We start from the raw sequence: 19259 nt of genomic DNA, 5'->3' as shown, positions 1-19259 counted from the left end.
TCCACGAGACCGGGTGGGTCCTACCCGCGTCCTCGTGGCGCGTTGGCGGGCGAGCCGCAGATGTGGCCGTGTGGCTGTGCCCCGACTCAGTGCTCCTTCGCGGGTTTCCTTGACACGGCGTTTGGAGTGGGGTGGGAACGGGGCCCCCTTGTTGCACTATCTCAGCGCGGGGGAAAAGGGGGAATTGTTGATGCTCTGGGGGAGGGAGAATGGCTGGCTGGCTTGGGTCCCGCGACGAGCGATCTCCCGCCGTCACCTCGTCGCCGACCGCAGTCCTTCTCGCCTTGGACCCGAGCTCCTTGGCCTCTTGCCACAACTCTCCTCAGCCGACTGCAGAACCCAACTCGACGCCTTCGCCTCCCGACTCCACTCTCTGCCACACTCCGCCGCTGCCACACTCCGCCCGATGACTCTTCCCAAAACTCTCACTCTCCGCCACAAACTCTCCTCCCAAAACTGACTCTGCTCGATTCGCCTTGCGCTTGGCGTTTTATAGGCCGGCAGGAGGACCAATATGCAAATTTCCGGATCAGGATGAGCTCGGGGGCGGAGCTACGCTCGCACATTGGACGGAGGAAAAATGGGCGTGAACCTCCCCTGATCCTAGAATTTGCATATTTCGATTTCACACGGACGCCCTGGAGGCGGGGCCAAGCCGCTCCGCGCTTGCTGATTGGACGGATCAGAAGTGGGCGTGTAGCATTCTTGATCCGAATTTTCCCTCGGAAAGGCTGCTATTTGCACTCGCAGCTAGGTGCGTTTCGCTTGAACGAGCCCAAGACAGCCCGACGCTCAGTGTTCACAGGTGGTGCGGGAATGGCCGTAGAAGGAGAGAGGTGAGGGTGGTGGAGCGTTTTTGGTGATGGTTTGATGGTTATGGCGGTTGATTCAAAATAAAGATAGAACAGAAAAACGCCTAACTCAAAGCGTCGCAACCCGAATGAATCACATACATTCCCTCTAAACAACGGGTTTGGGGCTAACTACACATGTACTTAGAGTTATCTCACCTACGGGCCCTGAATGGTGGTTTGCGAATTTCCACAGCCGTAACAATATTATGAACAGATTTGGATATTGGGCCATCTCAAATTCAGCCGCTGATGGCTGTGGCAGCCATTTTCCACTGCCATCAAAAATGTTGAGATGGCCCAATATCCAAATCTGTTCATAATATGATAGGCTACGAGTGTGCCAAATTTGGTGCTTTCCTCACAAAATGCACAATTGTTGCTATATTTAGCTAAGTTGCCCCACTAAGAGCCCAAATTCTTCAGGCAGAGCCTCAGCACGTGCCCAGTTTTTATTTCCAATACGACTGCCCATTTCCGATCACATGCTGGTGCTCGAGGTCAAATTAAAGGAGTCCTGCTCAAAAATAGGGACAGCAAAGGGATACTCCCCACCTTGGAAGAACCAAAATGGACAGAACAGAAGGAGCCAGACATGCTTGGGTACTGTGTACTGCCACACTATCTGGGCCTTTCTGAAAGGATTGGCAGGATAGTACGTGGTGCATGGATTGGCGTAGCCTACAAGCCTCTACGCACCATCCGTAATGCCATTTTAAAACTAAAGGAGCCAATACCAACTGGTCATAAATTTGCAGTAGTTTACCATTCGTAATGCAGAGACTGTGACCAATTCTACATTGGTGAAACTGGAAGAAATTTAACACTAAGGCTAGATGAGCATGATCGAGCAATCAGGCTTGGAAAGGTGACACAGTCAGCCATAGCACATCATTGCCTGCAAACTGGCCATAAATTAGACTTTGACGGGACCCGTGTCCTTGACATAACGTCCGACAAACGACAGAGGTTGATACTGGAAGCATGGCACATGAAGAGCTGAGAAGGTGGTCTAAATGGGGAGATCGTGTACATACCAACAAAATACACACCTCTGATGCAAATGGCAAAAACTGGATGGTGCAATCGGCTGGATAAGGTGAGCAACAAACAACACTAAATCTCAAACACCATATCCACATGTGCACAACACCCAACCCACACCTCATCACGTCCAACCGAGACACGAAACCAGCCATGATTGTGCCCTGGGAACACAAAAACAACAAATGCACACACATGCTACACCAGATCACATGCAAGTAAAAACAAAACAAACAAAAAAAAAAAGAGTGGAACTCCCCATCGATGATGTGATTTGTTGTTTATTTTGCTTGAGGTTTGTAAAATAATAGAAAAAGCACTCCTCAATTTGACCTCGAGCACCAGCACGTGACCGGAAACGAGTGGTCGGATCAAAATAAAAACCGAACACGTGCCAAGGCTCGGGGTCCCTTGGCCTGAGGATGCCAGCTGTGAAGCTGGTGAAACTTCACCTGAGACCAGGTCTGCTCTTGCTTATTGGTCAAAGAAGCAAAGTACCTGCCCGCCAGGCGAACTTGTTCCAAGCATGCAACACGTTCGTCTGCCGTATACCTTGATGTGGGTGGTGTAGAGGCAACTGACAGTTCTATGTAGGCAGAACAAATAAATAACCCATTAAGTTATGTGCATGAAGCAAGAACGTACCGACTGCTTATAATTCAAAACACCTCACTGCACTGGAAAATGTGGGGACAGGAATCCTGAACTGTAAATGGTGGGGACTTGTAATACCCTCCCCACCTGGATGCGGCGCTACTCGATACACATTTACATTGAGAATGTGTGTCCTCTCCCTCCCCCACCCCCCCCACCCTCACTCACTCCCCAAGACCACCAGCAAAGATAAAAACACCCCTAAACATTAATTGGGGTCATGCTGATCCAAATGTGGATGTAACCGGCCCACAACTGTAGGAGGAGCAGCACGACAAAAACACACAGACACCGGTTACATTATGCAGAATTTCCATGAGTCACAGATAGTCCTGTTGGGTCTTTTGGGTCCAGGTGGTCTTTTAAGTCCTTGGGGTCATTTGGATCCCCTGGGTCTTTTCGGTCCTCCGATTATTTTGGGTGTTCGGGGTCCTCAGAGTCTTTTGGGTATGTGGGGAGTTTTGTGTCTTCTTGGTCCTTTGGGTATTTTAGGTCTTCGGGGTCTTTTTGGTACCCAGGGTCTTTTGGTTCCTCATGGTCTTTAGGGTCTTTTGGATCCTCAGAGTCATTTGTGTCTTGTGGGTCTTTTGAGTCTTTGGCACTTTTTGGTCTTTGGGGTGTTTTGGGCCTTTTGGGTCCATTGCTTCTATTTCAGTCTTTTGGGTCTTCAAAGTCGTTTGGGTTTTTTGGGTCCTCTGGGTGTTTTGGGTCCTCAGGGTACCTTAGGTTAAGCATTTCAGGTTACAATTATGGGTGATGTCAGGTCAGCTGTGCAACCAATGGGTGAAGAGCGGATATACATACATACACAATCATATACAATTGCTCCGTAATATATATATATATATATATATATATATATATATATATATATATATATATATATATATATATATATATATGTAGGGTGAATATACTGGCTCTGGCTCACTTTTCCCCATGTTAATGAATGGGGGATTTTCATCGATTCATATTTTTTTTCCCTAAAAATAAACCCCCTTTTTATCCAAAGGTATATTTATTTGTCTCCCCTTTTAACCTGGGGACACTTTTTTTTTCTAATAACCCATGAAAATAAGATAAAGATTTGTTCAAGTACTAAAGTGGTAATGTGATTTGTTAAAGGTGATTCGAAAGAAATATCTGAAACGTCTAAGCCTCGGGACACTCTTTATCAATTAACCGATGCATATTGTTTAGCTCACTCATTGAACCTATAAAGATTTGTTCATTCTCAAATTCCTTCAATAGTTTAATTTTCTTTGCACAATAATCCCCATCTAAAATATTGAAAAACAAAACATTTGAATCTTTATATTTTTTTAAGATATCCCTTTTGTGCCATTACGAAATGATAAATTTCTCTTAATGCTCTTGTTTGACCACCTCCTGAGCCACATATCATTTTGAGATTATAGTAAATTGTTTTTTCATTGTTCAATTGATAACCATCAAAGTTTTCAGTCCATTCAAGGATATTCATTTTTTTCTTTACATCCTCCAACTTACTACTTTTTAAATTGATTCGCTTATTTGTTTTATTTACCTTTGTTTTAGTTATTTTTTCAATAAGACTTATTTGATATTTTTCAAAATTCATTATGTTTTCCATTTATATACCAAGACTGAGATTTTCTCCACTCTTTAGTTTGATTAATACTTGGTTTGACCATTTATATATTGCGAAAAAAACGCGGCGGTAGCCCTTAAAAAACCCTAACCCATCTTCCCATCGTTAAAACACAATCTATTTTATACACTTTATCATACAATAGCCATATGGAACACAATCTATTCCATTATCTAAAATAAATCTCTTATCATCAAAGGCTCCTAATGCCTTTTTATTTACTTCTTCACTATATATGTTATGTTTATAACTTCTTATTGTATTCATTTTCCTATATTCTTCTTTCTTATTCATCAAACAATTATAATAATTTCTAAAAGTTATTGATTTCTTTATTACATATTTCTTTATTCCCTTTAACCTCTTATCAATCTGTTCACCTTACTTATAAGCATATGCCTTTGCTCTCAATCCAATAAACTCACTCATTACTTTTCCACCCAACTCATCCTTAAACTTATCAATAACCTTTTCATTCTTTTTGGAAAATAACTCGCTCTTCTTGCTGAAATTACTTGTATCATATACTCCAATATTTTTCTTCATATCTTTATAAACATCATCAGTTTTTATATCTAGGATAAAACTATCAGTGTCCATATACAACAATGAAACATTTTCACCATACTCTTTCTTTAAGTTATTATACAAATAATCATACATCAATATCTTTGATAAATCCACGGATAGACTGCTGAGACCCCAAGGACCCAAAAGTCCCAAAAAGTCCCTGAGGACGGAAAAGTCCCCAAGAACCCGAAAGTCCCAAAAGTCCCCAAGGACCATAAAGTCCCAAAAGTCCCCAAGGACCAAAAAGTCCCAATAGTCCCCAAGGACCAAAAAGTCCCAATAGTCCCCAAGGACCAAAAAGTCCCAAAAGTTCCCAAGGACCCAAAAGATCACCAAGACTCGATCCTGTAAAAATCTGTTGGAATTCCTATTTTTAAACACACGTCATGTTAAGGTATATAAAGCATCTTCACACGTCCTCATACCATGGCATGGCATTCTGATTACAAAATATATCACAAAAACAATAACAACATTGCAACAAAGCATATATTAATTAACACTAATAATATTTACAACAATAATAAGAATGGAAGTATCATATGGCAAGAATAACAACGAATATATAATCCCCACGTTGGCCCCAAACACATCTATGTTGAGCGAAAGGCAAGCTACGCTCAAGTAGTACAGCAGGCTGGTATGCAACAAGGATGTGAAGGCCAATGAAAATTTGGTCCATTAGACCAACGGGCCCACAAGCACAAAGGAAAGACTGGAAAGGATCATCATCAATTCTGCAAAAATAATTATCGGCTGTGAACTCCCCTCCATCGCAACTTTGCACTGGAAACAGTCCATCAAGCAAGCAAGTAAGATCATTGAAGACCACTCTCACCGCGCACACCATCTCTCTCAACTTCTCACTTACAGAAAACACTACAGATCACTTACCACTAGAACAACACACTTCAACAACAGCTTCTTCCCAACACCAGTAGGAACTCAGAACACTCGATAACCTATTTCAGCACTTGATTGAAGAAAACCGAGCACTCAATATTCAGCTACTATACTGACACACTTGATATGCCAATATGCATGTACCATCTCCTCTTGTATATTGGATGTGTAATGTGTCTCTGCTTTGTTTTACACACCATAAAATGATGCATGATTGTTGATTGCTGTAATGTGCCAAAGCAAATTCCGATCAACCTCGCTTGACTGTCAATAAAAAAAATCTTGAATCTTGAATGTGGTGTTTGTCCATTCCAAATTCACTTATCGTAGCTTGAAAAAGGTTTGTGTTTTTTTTGAACAAGGTCTCAGGCTCATGCAAGTATGACAACACAATTCACGCACACATGCAGACAAATACACAAGACAAAACCAGACTCGATTTAGCACAAACACAGCTGCTGATCTTGGGGAAAGTGACACAACATCCCAGGGCACTGCTTCAAACACTTACTTTTATTTTAACTGGATATAACAGATATATTGCTTCACAAGTAAACAATTTATGCAGTGTCAGGCAAGACTGAGCCAAGTTAGCAAAACAATAGTCAACATAACCAAATATCATGTCAAACAAACTCTGAAAACTTGAGTAATACCCACTCCCCTCAGGGAGCGAAATATGGTGCCAGTGAATCCTTGCACTCTATCATGTCTGTTGCCCTTTCAACACCCTCTGGCAGGGGTCAGTAGTTAAAACACGTGCACCATGCCACATGTACAGGTGAAAATTGCAACTCCCCACCTTTGCAGGGAGAGCGGAAGGGGTGTGAGGGTATTTATTTCATGCACCTGCCCTGACCCTGGGTATGTAAGCAAAATGTGGTGAAGACTGGCCGAGCAGTTTTCAATTCTATAAGGTTCAGACATACATAAATAAATATAGCTAATTGACCAATTTCAGTAATGGAGAGCAAAAATAGACAATTAAAAAACAACAAGCTCAAAGGTTTGCTAAAAATAGAGTAATATAATTGCACTGTCTTCATGTTTGCAGTAATACAACAGCAGGACTAATCGATTAACTTATTGGATAATAATATTGTAATATTACAGCAACCGATAAGCAAGCTTCTAACAAAGGTATTGTGCTGTAGCTGAGATGTGAAACTGATCAAAAGAAAACAAATTACAGGACAAAAGACAATGGGCAATTGTCAGCACCTTCTTTCGCAGTTCAGGTTCTGCGGTAGCCTTGTTCATAGCAGCAGCTGCAGATTGCTTGATTTTGCTATTCCTGTCTAATAGTAGCAAAGCAAGGGCTTGCCATGTGCATGGCTCCAGCTCATTCACGGTAGAAGGCACATTCTTCAGCGCTTGCAGTACCGTGTCACCATCGCAGCTTACCAGCGATTCAGTGAGGGACACTAAGTAGTAGAGAAGGTGCCATGTTTGTCAACAAATGAATATAAAACTTTCCCCGATTATTACAAGTGAGCTTGCCTTTTGCCTGGGTGACTTGCTGCATTGTTACTTGCAATTCTTGTATTGTCAAGCATCAAGGCAACAAATAAAGATAAAAAAACAACCAAATCAAACCTTGATTGAGCAGGTGCACCAGAAATGCGTCCAAGGAAGTGATGTCCCTTTTATCAGCCAACGCTGCCAGTGAAAAGATAGTGACGATGCGAGGCTGGTCGTCGGTGCTGGCATTTTGCCTCTGTTGCCAGTTAAGAAGCAACTCGGCAAAAAGGTGCCGCACTGCAGAAGCACACGATGTTTCTCAAAGCACGGCTTGAATGATTTGGAAAATCAGGACGGCACATCCACTCCCAGATTGTGTCGTCAAAACATGATTACTACAATTAACTAAGATATATTTTACCACAGCGAATATTATCGATTAAAAAAAAAAAACACTCACATCTCAGCCAAATTAATATTTTGCAACATTAAAATTAAAATAGCAATTAAACCAGAAGACATCAGTGGTGCCTCTATTGATATTATCATCAGGGGAGATATCAAAGTGTATTCCATGAAAAACAATTACACATCTACAGAATGTTCCGGATATATTATTACGAGGCAGAACAAACTTACCACCTTCCTAAGATTAAATATTGATGGTCATCAGTTCATAAATACTGCACTGTACTTTATATTGTTTAAGAATAAACTCAAGAAAGAGGCAGTGTTGTAAACAACACTATTTTGTAGGAAATGACTGGAATGGCAGGAGAAGACAGGAGGGACTCCGTTCACTTATGAGCTGTCTCATCCTGGGATCAGTTTGCAGCAGGTTTACACAGTGCCTTCAGAAAGTATACACACCCCTTGACTTTTTCCACATTTTGTTGTGTTACAGTCTGAATTGAAATTGGATTGAATTGTTTGTCATGGATCTTCACATAAATATCCCATAATGTCAAGGTGGAATTATTTTTTTTTTAAATTTTACCAAATTAAAAACTGAAAAGCTGAAATGCATCAATAAGTATTCAACCCCCTTGTGTGACACTCCAGATTGAGCTCAGGTGCTTCCAATTTCCTTTGATCATCCTTGAGATGCCTCCACAACTTCATTGGAGTCCACCTATGGCCAATGTAATTGATTGGACATGATTTAGAAAGAAACACACTTTTCTGTAGAAGGTCCCATAGTTGACAGTGCATGTCAGAGCAGAAACTATACCATGAAGTCCAAGGAACTGTCCGTAGAACTCCGAGATATAATTGTGAAGATGAGGGACAGATCTGGGGAAGGATATAAAACAGTTTCGAGTGTGTTGGAAGTTCCCAAGAGCACAGTGAGCTCCATTATTCGGAAATGGAAAGAATATGGAACTACCCCGACTTCCGAGAGCTGGCCGTCCGACCAAACTGAGCAACTGGGCAAGAAGTACCTTGGTGAGGGAGGTGACCATGAACCCAATTACCACTTTGACAGAACTACAGAGTTCCTTGGCTGAGATAGGAGAACCTGCTGGAAGGACAACAATCTCTGCAGCACTTCATAAATCTAGGCTTTATGGGAGAGTGGCCAGACAGAAGCCACTCAGGCTGAGAAAAAGGCACATGATAGCATGCCTGGAGTTTGCAAAAAGGCACATGAAAAACTCAGGCCATGAGGCAAAATATTCTATGGTCTGATGAGATGAAAATTGAACACTTTGGCCTGAATGCAAAGCACTATGTTTGGTGGAAACGGAGCACAGCTCATTACCAGTCTAACACAATCCCTACCGTGAAGTATGGTGGTGGCAGCATCACGTTGTGGGGATGCTTTTCAGTGGCAGGGACTGGAAGACTTGTTAGGATAAAGGCAACAATGAATGGAGCCAAATACAGGCAAAACCTTGAGGAGAACCTGCTTGAGAGTGCAAAAGACCTCAGACTGCGGTGAAGATTTACATTCCAACAGGACAATGACCCCAAGCATACAGCCAAAGCAACACTGGAAAGGCTTCAGAAGAAAAATGTTAAAGTCCTTGAGTGGCCCAGCCAAAGCCCAGACTTGAATCCCACTGAGAATCTGAGGAAAGACTTGAAGATTTCTGTTCACCAACTTTCCCCATCCAACTTGACAGAGCTTGAGCAAATCTGCAAGGAAGAATAGGAGAAAATCCCCAAATCCAGATGTTCAAAGCTGATACAGACATATCCCAGAAGACTCGAATATGTAATCGCTGCCAAAGGTGCTTAGACAAAGTAATGACTCAAGGGGGCTGATTACCGATATAAATTAGATATTTCTGCATTTCATTTAAAATATATTTGTAAAAATTTCTAAAAACACACTTTCACTCTGTCATTATGTGGTATTTCATGGAGATTGGTGACAAAAAAATTAAATTTAATTCATTTTAAATTCAGCCTGTAATACAACAAAATGTGAAAAGTCAAGGGTTGTAAATACTTCCTGAAGGCACTGTATCAAGGTGAAATGACTGTCTTGTAGTAGCAATTCCCTTGGAACTAAACACTGCCAATCTCTGAACTATCCAAGTCTTTTTCGCAGTCGACAAATTGGGTTCAATATATTTTCCCCAAATCAAATCCGCTGCTTGGAATAATGAAGAAACAAGAAAAAGACGTCCTGCAGAGCATGATACTTGCAAAATCCACCCCCTCTCCAAAGGTCGCCATGGATACATCCAGTTGTCCATTTCATTGAGATTAAAATTGACAATCTTAATCAAAGCTCAGGTCAATCAGATGAAAATTGACTTTTCAGATGAAATTTTATAATTTTTAGAAGTTTGACCTTCAGTTGACCTTTGACCTCAAAAATAGTTGGTTTCCAAATTCAATGATGGACCGTGTTCTGTTCAACTTTCATGTTATCCTGTTCAACTTTTAAGTTAATAGGATGTAAATTGATGATTTTGCAGTTGAAAATTGATGATTTTAGAAGTTTGACCTTGAGTTGACCTTTTGACCTCAAAAATAGTTGGTTTCCCAATTCAGTGATGCAATACGCAAATCCTGTTCAAATTTCAAGTCAATTGGATGAAAAATTACGATTTTAGAAATTTGACCTCAAGATGATCTTTGACCTCAAAATCAACAGGCTTCTCAGTTGAGACTACCTCCCCAATTTGGTGAAGTTTTGTGAAGATCGGTTTTAATTTATGACCTGTAGGCAATTGACAGACAGACGTCAAGACAGACAGAATAACAAAATCGACTGACTATTTATTACTTGCAAAATCAAAGATGTTTCAAGTATATTGAAGCCAAAAAATAAATGGAGGCTCTGAATATATGGGCCAATCACTTTCCCATCACAGACAGGTCAGTGGTTTGTCTTCTTCCACCTCCTTCCTGGTCCTGCACCCTCTGCTCTTTTTGTGCTTTGTGCTCTCTCGGTATCTGGAGGGCTCACGCGATCCACCATCAATCCCCTTCTGGTGAAACTCCCAAAATCCCGAATCACTGCTCACCTCCACTCATTTGTTCCTCTTTTTTCTCACCTGTGGAATCAACTTCTTCATTCTCTTCAATCTCACACTTCCCGACATGTCTTCAAAACAGCCATTCACCACCATCTCAGATCAACTCCCATCTCAAACCATGATATTTTCAACGCTTGTTAATCACCCCCACCCACCCACTTTCCCCAAGCTTACCTCACTCAAAATGTCAAGTTTTTCCTTCCTGAGAGTTTGTTTCTGTATCCATCTATCCACCCCAAGCATCCCCCCCCCACTCCCTCTCATTTGTTCAGGTCTCCCTCTATTCTGTCCCTCAACTCTGCTGTTGGTGTTTCCCTCCTCTCTTTCAAATGAGCCTTTTGTTCTGATCCTTTCTGTGTTCCATCTCTTCCACGAGCGTCGACTTTGCATATAAAATAAAAATAAAGGAGAGCAAATAAAGATACCTTCAACTAATCGATTCTTATAGTCAAAAAGTGGACACCAGAAATTGCCATAAGTCTGGCACCACTGCTGACTTTGTAATTGACTCTTAGTAGCTTGTGCTACTAAGAGAACACAGTTCTGCTGTCCAAGTATGTCAAACTTTTACCAAGATGTCATTTTTCAGCAGGAAGATACTTCTCATGGTGAAAGTTCATTTGCAATATTTAAATCAAATTACATACAAATGTTCAAAAAGTGTTTATGTTCTCAGGAAGATAGAAGCTACATTAAAAAAACTGACTTCATACAACATTAGCAGAATTATTTTTAAAGAATACGGTATTCACGTTTTCAATCGGCGTGAAGTCCCAGTGCTTTATAAAATATAATCAGCACAAATGATCACAGAAGAGCTTGTTATCTTCAAACTATACAATCCTTAATGATAAGTGAATAAAACGATTGAAAAATAAATTCTAAAAAATTAAAAATAATACAAAAAAAAAACAAACATTGAAGACGATGCCTATAGGAAGCCAGTAAAATGTTGCTATTGAAAAGAGTTTTATAATATTGATATTACAACGCCATTATCCAAGGCCGAGTCGACCACAGACAGACAGAATGGATTTTTCGTCCAGTGAATAATCTTACCGCTGTCCATGTGTCGTGGCTCAGCTGTGGGCAGCGTTGGAAGTGCTAATAGCAAGGCGTCCAAGGGGGCCCAATATGGGTTATTGGGTTCGGCCACTTTCTGCCAAAGATCTAGTAGACTCGCTCTCATTGCCATCGTCGGCACGACTGCAACACAATTTCAAATAAATTACATAATTGACCACCTTGTGCCAGTTTATAGATTATTAAAATCATTTTCTGGATTATTATTTTTGCACAATGGTGATCGGCTTACCATTAGCACTTTGGAGCCCGACTACTTTTAGCTTGTTCCTCATTAAGTCACACACACGTCGTATCACAGACGCCTGTTCCTTTAGCCACTCCAAGGCATGGAGCTCTCCACAAAGGAGAGGCCCTGGTACACCGATTGCCTGCAAGGAGCAATGAAAGGCCATGAGCAGAAAACAATTGCAGTACTGTCGTTTATTTCATTTTAGCAGCAAGATAATAAAACCCTGTGTCGTATCACTGATTCGAAAGAGACTGTAGCAAGCTGATAAGAGGCAAGACTAGTACGTTAGTGAACTGTAAAAAAAAAAACATCCTGCATACTATGAGCATGCCAACCAGACAGCATGATATGAAAAATACAAAGTACAAATCGTATGCACGAGTGTACACAAGTGTCGTATGCCCACAAGTTATGGTGCTTGAGGGTTGCAATGTTGGCACATTGTACACACGGAAATTATAAAACGGAACGTATGCTTTGTTCACAAAGAAAAGTTACTTCAGTCTAAATCCGAAGTTTCAAGAGGTGAGATATGTATGAATGTAAGTTAGCATGTCAAAACGTCAGAGAAGTTCATCTGTCTGGGCGTATATATATATATATATATATATATATATATATATATATATATATATATATATATATATATATATATATATATATATATATATATATATATATATATATATGAGTATTACAAACATATTTTGAGTGAACACGGCACAAATATTTGGTTTGGTGTGACTCAACTTGAGGGCACTGTCAGTCAGAATTTTCACAGCAACAGTGGTCAGGAAAATAGGCAGCCATGCCGTGGCATGATGCAAACTAATTCTCTACCTGCTGCCTGAACAGTAGGAAAACATTTTCATGTGAATGCCAAAAGCATAGCACAAATCAAAATTATGAGGAATCAAGATGGATTGAGTAACAAAATGGAGTATGCGTGTGAACACAGCAGGAGGCCATTCGGCCCATGATACCTGTGCTGTTTATGCACAAAACAGCGCAAAGGGTGGTGGAGTTCTTTGCGAGCTAACAGCCATCCTCTCTAGTGTCCAACTGCATCTGCGGACGTCCTCCTGCAGTTGGATTACCATTTTTTAGGAGGTTGGTGCCAGGATTTGCACTCCAGCCACCGTAAAACCCTTCACTCCGCAAAGCACAAGAAAAACGTAAAGAAAATTGAAAACCCACTCCGTGGGAGTACCTCCTGTGCAGCTGCCCTTCACAGGGCAGCTCACCAGATGATGGGATTGGGGAAAGCCTTCGGGTCCCCCACTCTTTGCACCAAGTTCCTTGACTTTGCAAGAAGTCATGGACTTAGGGTGGCTGGTTCATGGATTCAGTGCCCACAGGCACTGGACTAATCGCTGGACTTCATACTCCAACGCTGGTGGTGTGGCAAAGGAGATTGACCATGTGCTCATTGATGGTAGCTGGAGGATGATCGAGAACTGCAGGGTCGACCAGCATGCTCAGTTCCTCAATACCGACCACTGGCCTGTGGTAGCAACTATGAAGTTGCAGCTAAAATCCAGGAGAATGGTACCATCCCAGCCTCGGCTGGATGTTTGCAAGCTCAAGGATGAGCGGGTAGCTGAGGAGTTTGCAAACAGGCTGAGTGACGAGTTGGGGGGGGGGGGGGTCTGGATGCTTTGTGGAATCCTGAAGAGTTGTGGAGTGCTTCAAGACCACCATCTTGATGTTGCCTGTGGATGTCTTGGAACTCACGGTAGGACGAAGAAGAATTTTGTCTCTCAAGGGACACTGGCCACCATTGACCAGAGTCACAGGGCCAGGCTTAATGACAGAATTGAGCTGTTCAGGGAGTTGAGGAGTAAAACTGTAAGTGCGCTAAGGGTGGACAGGGAGGTCTATCTCCAAGGAATCTATGAGGGAGTAAAGCATCACCTGTGGTCAACTGATTCTCATCCTGCTGACAGGGGAATTCGCGCATTTCGTTCCTCAAAGCCCATCCCTCAGTGTACTATAGTTAGAACGGAGGGTGGTGGGCTCTTGACATAGGAATGCGAAGTGAAGGCCCGCTGGGCCGTTTACTCTGAGCCGCTGTAACAGGCTGATCCACCAGCTGCTGAGTTAGATGAAAGGAGTGTTACAATTCCTGACTCTCCAATCAACTGTGATCCACCTTCGTTTGTGGAAACAGGCTGCGGTGAGCCGGTTGAAAAGGGGTAAAGCTCCTGGAATCTGTGGCATCCATGCTGAACTTCTCAAGGTTGATGGAAATGCTGTACTCCTGTCATTGTAAGCAGTTTTGTGCTCTTCCTGGAACACAGGCATCATCCCAACTGACTGGAAGAAAGGGAAGGGTGATCGCCAGGATTGCAGCAACTACCGAGGGGTGACGCTGCTTCCAGTGCCGGGCAAGGTCTTTGCTCAGATCATTCTTGACAGGGTTTGCCACCATTTCCTTGAGCACCAGTGCCCAGAGCAGTCAGGCTTTACACCAAAGAGGTCAACGATTGACTGTATGCTTGCCCTTTGGGTCCTTACTGAACGCAGATGAGTTTCGGCAGGGGCTGCATGCAGCCTACGTTGATCTCTGCAAAGTGTTTGATTCAGTGAATCGGGATTCCCTCTGAAGGATTCTTGGTCTTCATGTGGTGCCACCAAAACTGATCAACCTGATGTCTGAACTACACTCTTGGTACTGAGAGTACTGTGAGATGTGGTGATACCATTTGCAATTTATTTCCAGTTGTTGTTGGAGTTCGACAGGAGTGTGCAATGGCCCCCACACTTTTCAGCACTTGTATGGCCTGGATTCTGGAGAGAGCAAGCTGCGGTGCATCATTTGGGAATGTCGAGATCTCTGACCTTGATTTCGCAGATGATGCAGTCATCTTTGCGGAGACTCTGCATATCATTTTGGGAGCCCTCGAGGTGCTGAATGAGGAGTCGGAGCTGCTGGGATTACGGGTTTCCTGGGTCAAAACTAAAGGCTCTGTCACATCTTCACGATTTAGCCAACGTATGCCTGACGTATGCAAAATTTGGCTAAAACGCTGGCACACGTCGAATACGTTATGGGTAAGTTTTGTATACGTTAAGAGCACGCTGAAAAACACTGCCATACGTCATAGTACGCTGGCTTTCATCGTTGTACTTTGCGGTTGTCCTCAAATTTTAGCATGCTTGAAATTTTACAACGTATGCCAGCGTATGACTCGCACGTTCCGCTACGCTGGCCCTAAGTTGTAGGCACGTTATGCGATCGTTGACACACGTTACTAGTAAGTTACTCATAAGTCGAAACACGTCGAGGTAATGATTAGCGTACCCGAAACTTATTTATAACCTATGAGTAACGTGTTGTAGGCACGTTACACGATCGTTGACACACGTCGAGGCACGTTGCGCGATCGTTGACACACGTTGAGGCACGTTACTTGTAAGTTACTCATAAGTCGAAACACGTCGAGGTAATGCTTAGGTTACCCAAAACTTATTTCTAACCTATGAGTAACGTGCTTTGAACCTATGTGCAACATACCTCCAACGCATATTGACGTATGTAGACGTATTTGATTGACGTCTTCCAGACGACCACAGAACTTACTGAACGTGTTTCTAATTTACAGCTACCATATAATGGCGTATTGGCAGCGTTTAAAAACAACAAAAAAAAACAACAATAACTTCCGATATTTCGTCACGTGCCGTTACGTCACGTCCGACTGCCTCTTCAGTTTGCTCATGTCTTATTCTTAGTTCCTCCTCTGTAAATATTTTCTGTTTGAGGATATTGTCACGTCAACGTCGAAACTTAAAAGCAACTGTCCGAATATATTTTAAAATTCGTGATAGACTAAAAAAAGAAAAAGAAAAAGAACAACAACAACAACAACAACAACAACAACAACAACAACAACAACAACAACAACAACTTCAGATATTTCGTCACGTGCCTTCACGGAGCAAAGGAGAAAAAAAAATGTACCTTGACGGAGAAAATAAGTTTCGGGTATGCTAAACATCTCCTCGACGTGTTTCGACTTGCGAGTAACTTACAAGTAAAATGTTTCGACGTGTGTCAACGATCGCATATCGTGCCTACAACTTATTCCCAGCGTAGCGGAACGTGTGAGCCATACGGCGAGTAGTCGTAAAATTTTCAGCATGCTTGAAATTTCACGACGTACGAGACGTACCACAAAATATGACAGCAGACTTCATCGTTTTTCAGCGTGCTCTTAACGTATACACAACTTACCCATAACGTATTTGACGTGTGCCAGCTTGGTTCAGCAAATTTTTCATAGGTCGGCATATGCTGGCTAAATCGACAAGGTGTGACTGCGTGGTTGACACTTTCAATTTTCAGGTGGTTATGTTTTAAATCGGCGTGCGGCAGGTTTTTAACAAGCTGCGCCACGAGTTCATCAGCGATACGTGCAGCGCGCTATGCCTAAGTTAAACTATTGTTGGGCATAGGTTGTGAACGCCGACAACAGGCTAAGCATTTGTTGGTATAAGTTATCTATAAGACAACGAAACGTTCTGTGCCCATTACTAATATGTTATGCATACGACCAGCACGTTATGAATACGACGAAAACTTTAAAAAAAAAAACATCAAAATTTCAGCGTACGCCAACGTTTTACATACATTTTTATACGTTGCCATTGCTGGCGAAATCGTCAAGGTGTGACAGCGCCTTAAGATCCAGGCTTTCATTGACATTTTGAATGCTGCTATCCTGTCTGCACCTGTTTATGGTGAGGTCACTGAGAGATTCACTTACCTTGGCAGTGATATTCATGTCTCTGCTGGCTGTGAGCCAAAGGTCATCAGATGTTTGGGTCGGGCCTGGGAAGTCATGGATTCACTGGATCATGGGGTGTGGCGCTGCCGGTACCTGTGCGGGAGGACGAAAGTCCGAGTCTTCAGGTCCTTGGTGCTTCCAGTCTTGCTCTACGGATGTGAGACTTGAACTCTGACCAGGGATCTGAGATGGAGACTTAATTCCTTTGGTACCAGGTCTCTTCAGAGAATCATTGGCTATCGCTGATCAAACTTTGTGTCCAACGAGTGTTTGCTGAGAGAGACTCAAATGAGATTTGTTACCTGATTAGTCCATGAGCATCAGCTGGGGCTGTATGGACATGTGGCTCATTTTCCTGATGTTGATCCTGCTCACTAGATGCTCTCAGCGAGGGAGCCTCGTGTGTGGAGGGGGCCAATGGGCCAACCACATGCCTCGTTGCAGCAGGTTGATCAGCATCTCAAGGAGATGGGGATGGGCCAGGCGTCTGCCTGGGGGATGGCCAGCCAGAGGCCCTGGAGTACCGGTGGAAAGTGGATGCAGCGGCACACTGCTCCAGTGCATGCTCTCATACCTGAACTGAACTGACAGCGCTTTCACAAGTTGCGCTAATCATAGTTAATTCCAAGCAAGAATTTGGCGAAGGTATCAACATACAACGCCACCTTTAACAGATACCCCAATATCTACTATTCATAACCTATATGAAGATACTCCAGACACCTCAACCAAGCTGTAATTTTAAAGTGCTGCTTTGGCTTGTTAGTGGTAATTATTTCACAGCTACATCTGGAAAGAAACATAAACAAGAATGAGAAATAAGCAGAATCAAATGCAATGGTCTGCAGTTTAAATCTATAAAGTTTAATTGAAATTGAATTATTTTGTCATCGTTGTTAAAGCCATTTAAAACCAGTAATAAAAACTTTTTTTTAATGCAAAAATATTCTTATGGCTGTGGAAATTCGCATTACACCATAAAGGGCCCTCAGGTGAGATATCTCGATAGGTACATGTGTAGTTAGCCCAAACCCGTTGTATGGAGGGAATTTATGTGATCCATTCGGGCTGCGATCCTCCAGTTAGCCATTTTTCTGTTCTATCTTTTATTTCAAACAAACAGCATCTCAACAACCACACCATCCCCATCACAGCGCCAACCAGACTGCAACCACGCCACCTCCACCATCTACGCTACTACATCTTCACCACTACGTCCGCTTCTGAACGGCAAACAAAAGGCGCCAAGGAGGGAACGCGAGGATGCGCAGGTTTCCCCACCTGTTTCTTCCGTTTGACTTCCCCGTGCTTTGGAGTGGAGGAGGGGCGATGCAGGTCAAAGGTCAGAGGTCATGTGAAGGAGGGGTCTCATTTTGGGGGAATAATTCTCTGGCCCAGAGCCAAAAACTGACTCCCCCGGCCCCCGCACGGGGCGGGGTGGAGAGAGAGCGTGAGGGAACGCCCTTTTCAGGAACCCTCTCGAAGGAAGGTGGAGCCAAGAACGGGGCGGGGCGAAGGGCGGAGCCCCGTGCTATAAAAGACGGACACGGGTGGGGCGCTCTTGAGCCTCTTCCTCTGGAGCCTCTTCCTCTTCGTCTTGGCTGGTGGTCTGGTTGGTCTTCGGTTGGTTTTTGTGGAGAGTTTGTCTTCAGGAAGAGGTCCTGCGCCCGCGCCTTGGCGAGCGGCCCTGTCACGAAGGCACGGACGGGAGACGCGGGAGCGCCAGTAGTGAGGTGGACCTGCGCGTCCGGACGGGGAGTGCCGGAGAGGGTTCGCCAGCCGCAAGAGAGGTCGGGGCCAGGCGCGACCACGCTGACGGTCACGGGAGAGGGACTCACCAGCCATAAAAGGGAAGTCCCAACTTCTTTCTTTCTTTTCCTTCCTTTGCTTGTTGTATAAATGACTGTGGGAGGCGCCTGTCCAACAAGTAGAACTGTTTAAGTGTTGCCATGTGTACGCTTATTCGGTTGTAGCTCTGCATTGTTTCTTTTGTTACATTTGCTTTTTGTGCATAATTGTATAGCTGTAAATACGTGCCTTCCGTGCTTATCTGTGTGTGCGTGTGAATAAAATGCTTGCTTGTTGAACTGTTCCCGCTCTGCTTCGTCTCTTTTCCTTTTTTATTGACCCTCCATCTTGCATCACGTAAGGGGTTCGTAGTGGGTGCAACATCCCGGTAATTAATCGGAACCGTCAAGGCCGATGATAACACCGCTCAGTTATCACTGTAGCACAGAACGGAGTGCTTAAGCGGTTCGTGTCTGGAGTCACCCTGTGGCGTGGTACGATCGCCCGGTCGACCATTCGCGCAGGTACTTAGGTCGATCGAATTTGGCGAGCAACCCTATCCTGCGCGGCTGGGCAATTGGCAGGATCGTGGTGAGGTCAAATCCCCACCCGTGACTAGCTCCCGGCGTTGTTCCGAGAGGGTCACGACTGAATTGTCCGTCCGGTGGGCGACGTGCCGCGATTCGAGTTACGTGGCCGATCGTACGCCGGCGGGCGTGAATTCGCAACAATATGTAGGGATGTTACTCCAAAAAGTAT

The 19259-nt window shown here is 43.4% G+C and overlaps 1 protein-coding gene across 10 annotated transcripts in view; it reads right to left on the bottom strand.

Moving 5' to 3' along the window:
• The window catches only part of RIPOR1 (RHO family interacting cell polarization regulator 1), a 195355-nt gene that overhangs the window by 10047 nt on the left and 166049 nt on the right, over window positions 1-19259 (bottom strand). For all 10 annotated transcript variants that reach the window (XM_085888902.1, XM_085888901.1, XM_085888906.1 and 7 more), the window contains 4 exons: window positions 11923-12061; window positions 11667-11813; window positions 7249-7410; window positions 6874-7076 (listed from right to left, as the gene is read on the bottom strand). In XM_085888902.1, coding sequence (XP_085745028.1) covers window positions 6874-7076; window positions 7249-7410; window positions 11667-11813; window positions 11923-12061 — 651 coding nt within the window. The remainder of the gene's footprint in view (window positions 1-6873; window positions 7077-7248; window positions 7411-11666; window positions 11814-11922; window positions 12062-19259) is intronic.

This window comes from Eptatretus burgeri, chromosome 7 (genome assembly GCF_056783735.1).
Source record: "Eptatretus burgeri isolate ZD-2024b chromosome 7, Ebu_testis_v1, whole genome shotgun sequence".
In the NCBI taxonomy this organism is placed as follows: Eukaryota; Metazoa; Chordata; class Myxini; order Myxiniformes; family Myxinidae; genus Eptatretus; species Eptatretus burgeri.
This window is presented reverse-complemented; position numbering and strand designations above follow the sequence as displayed.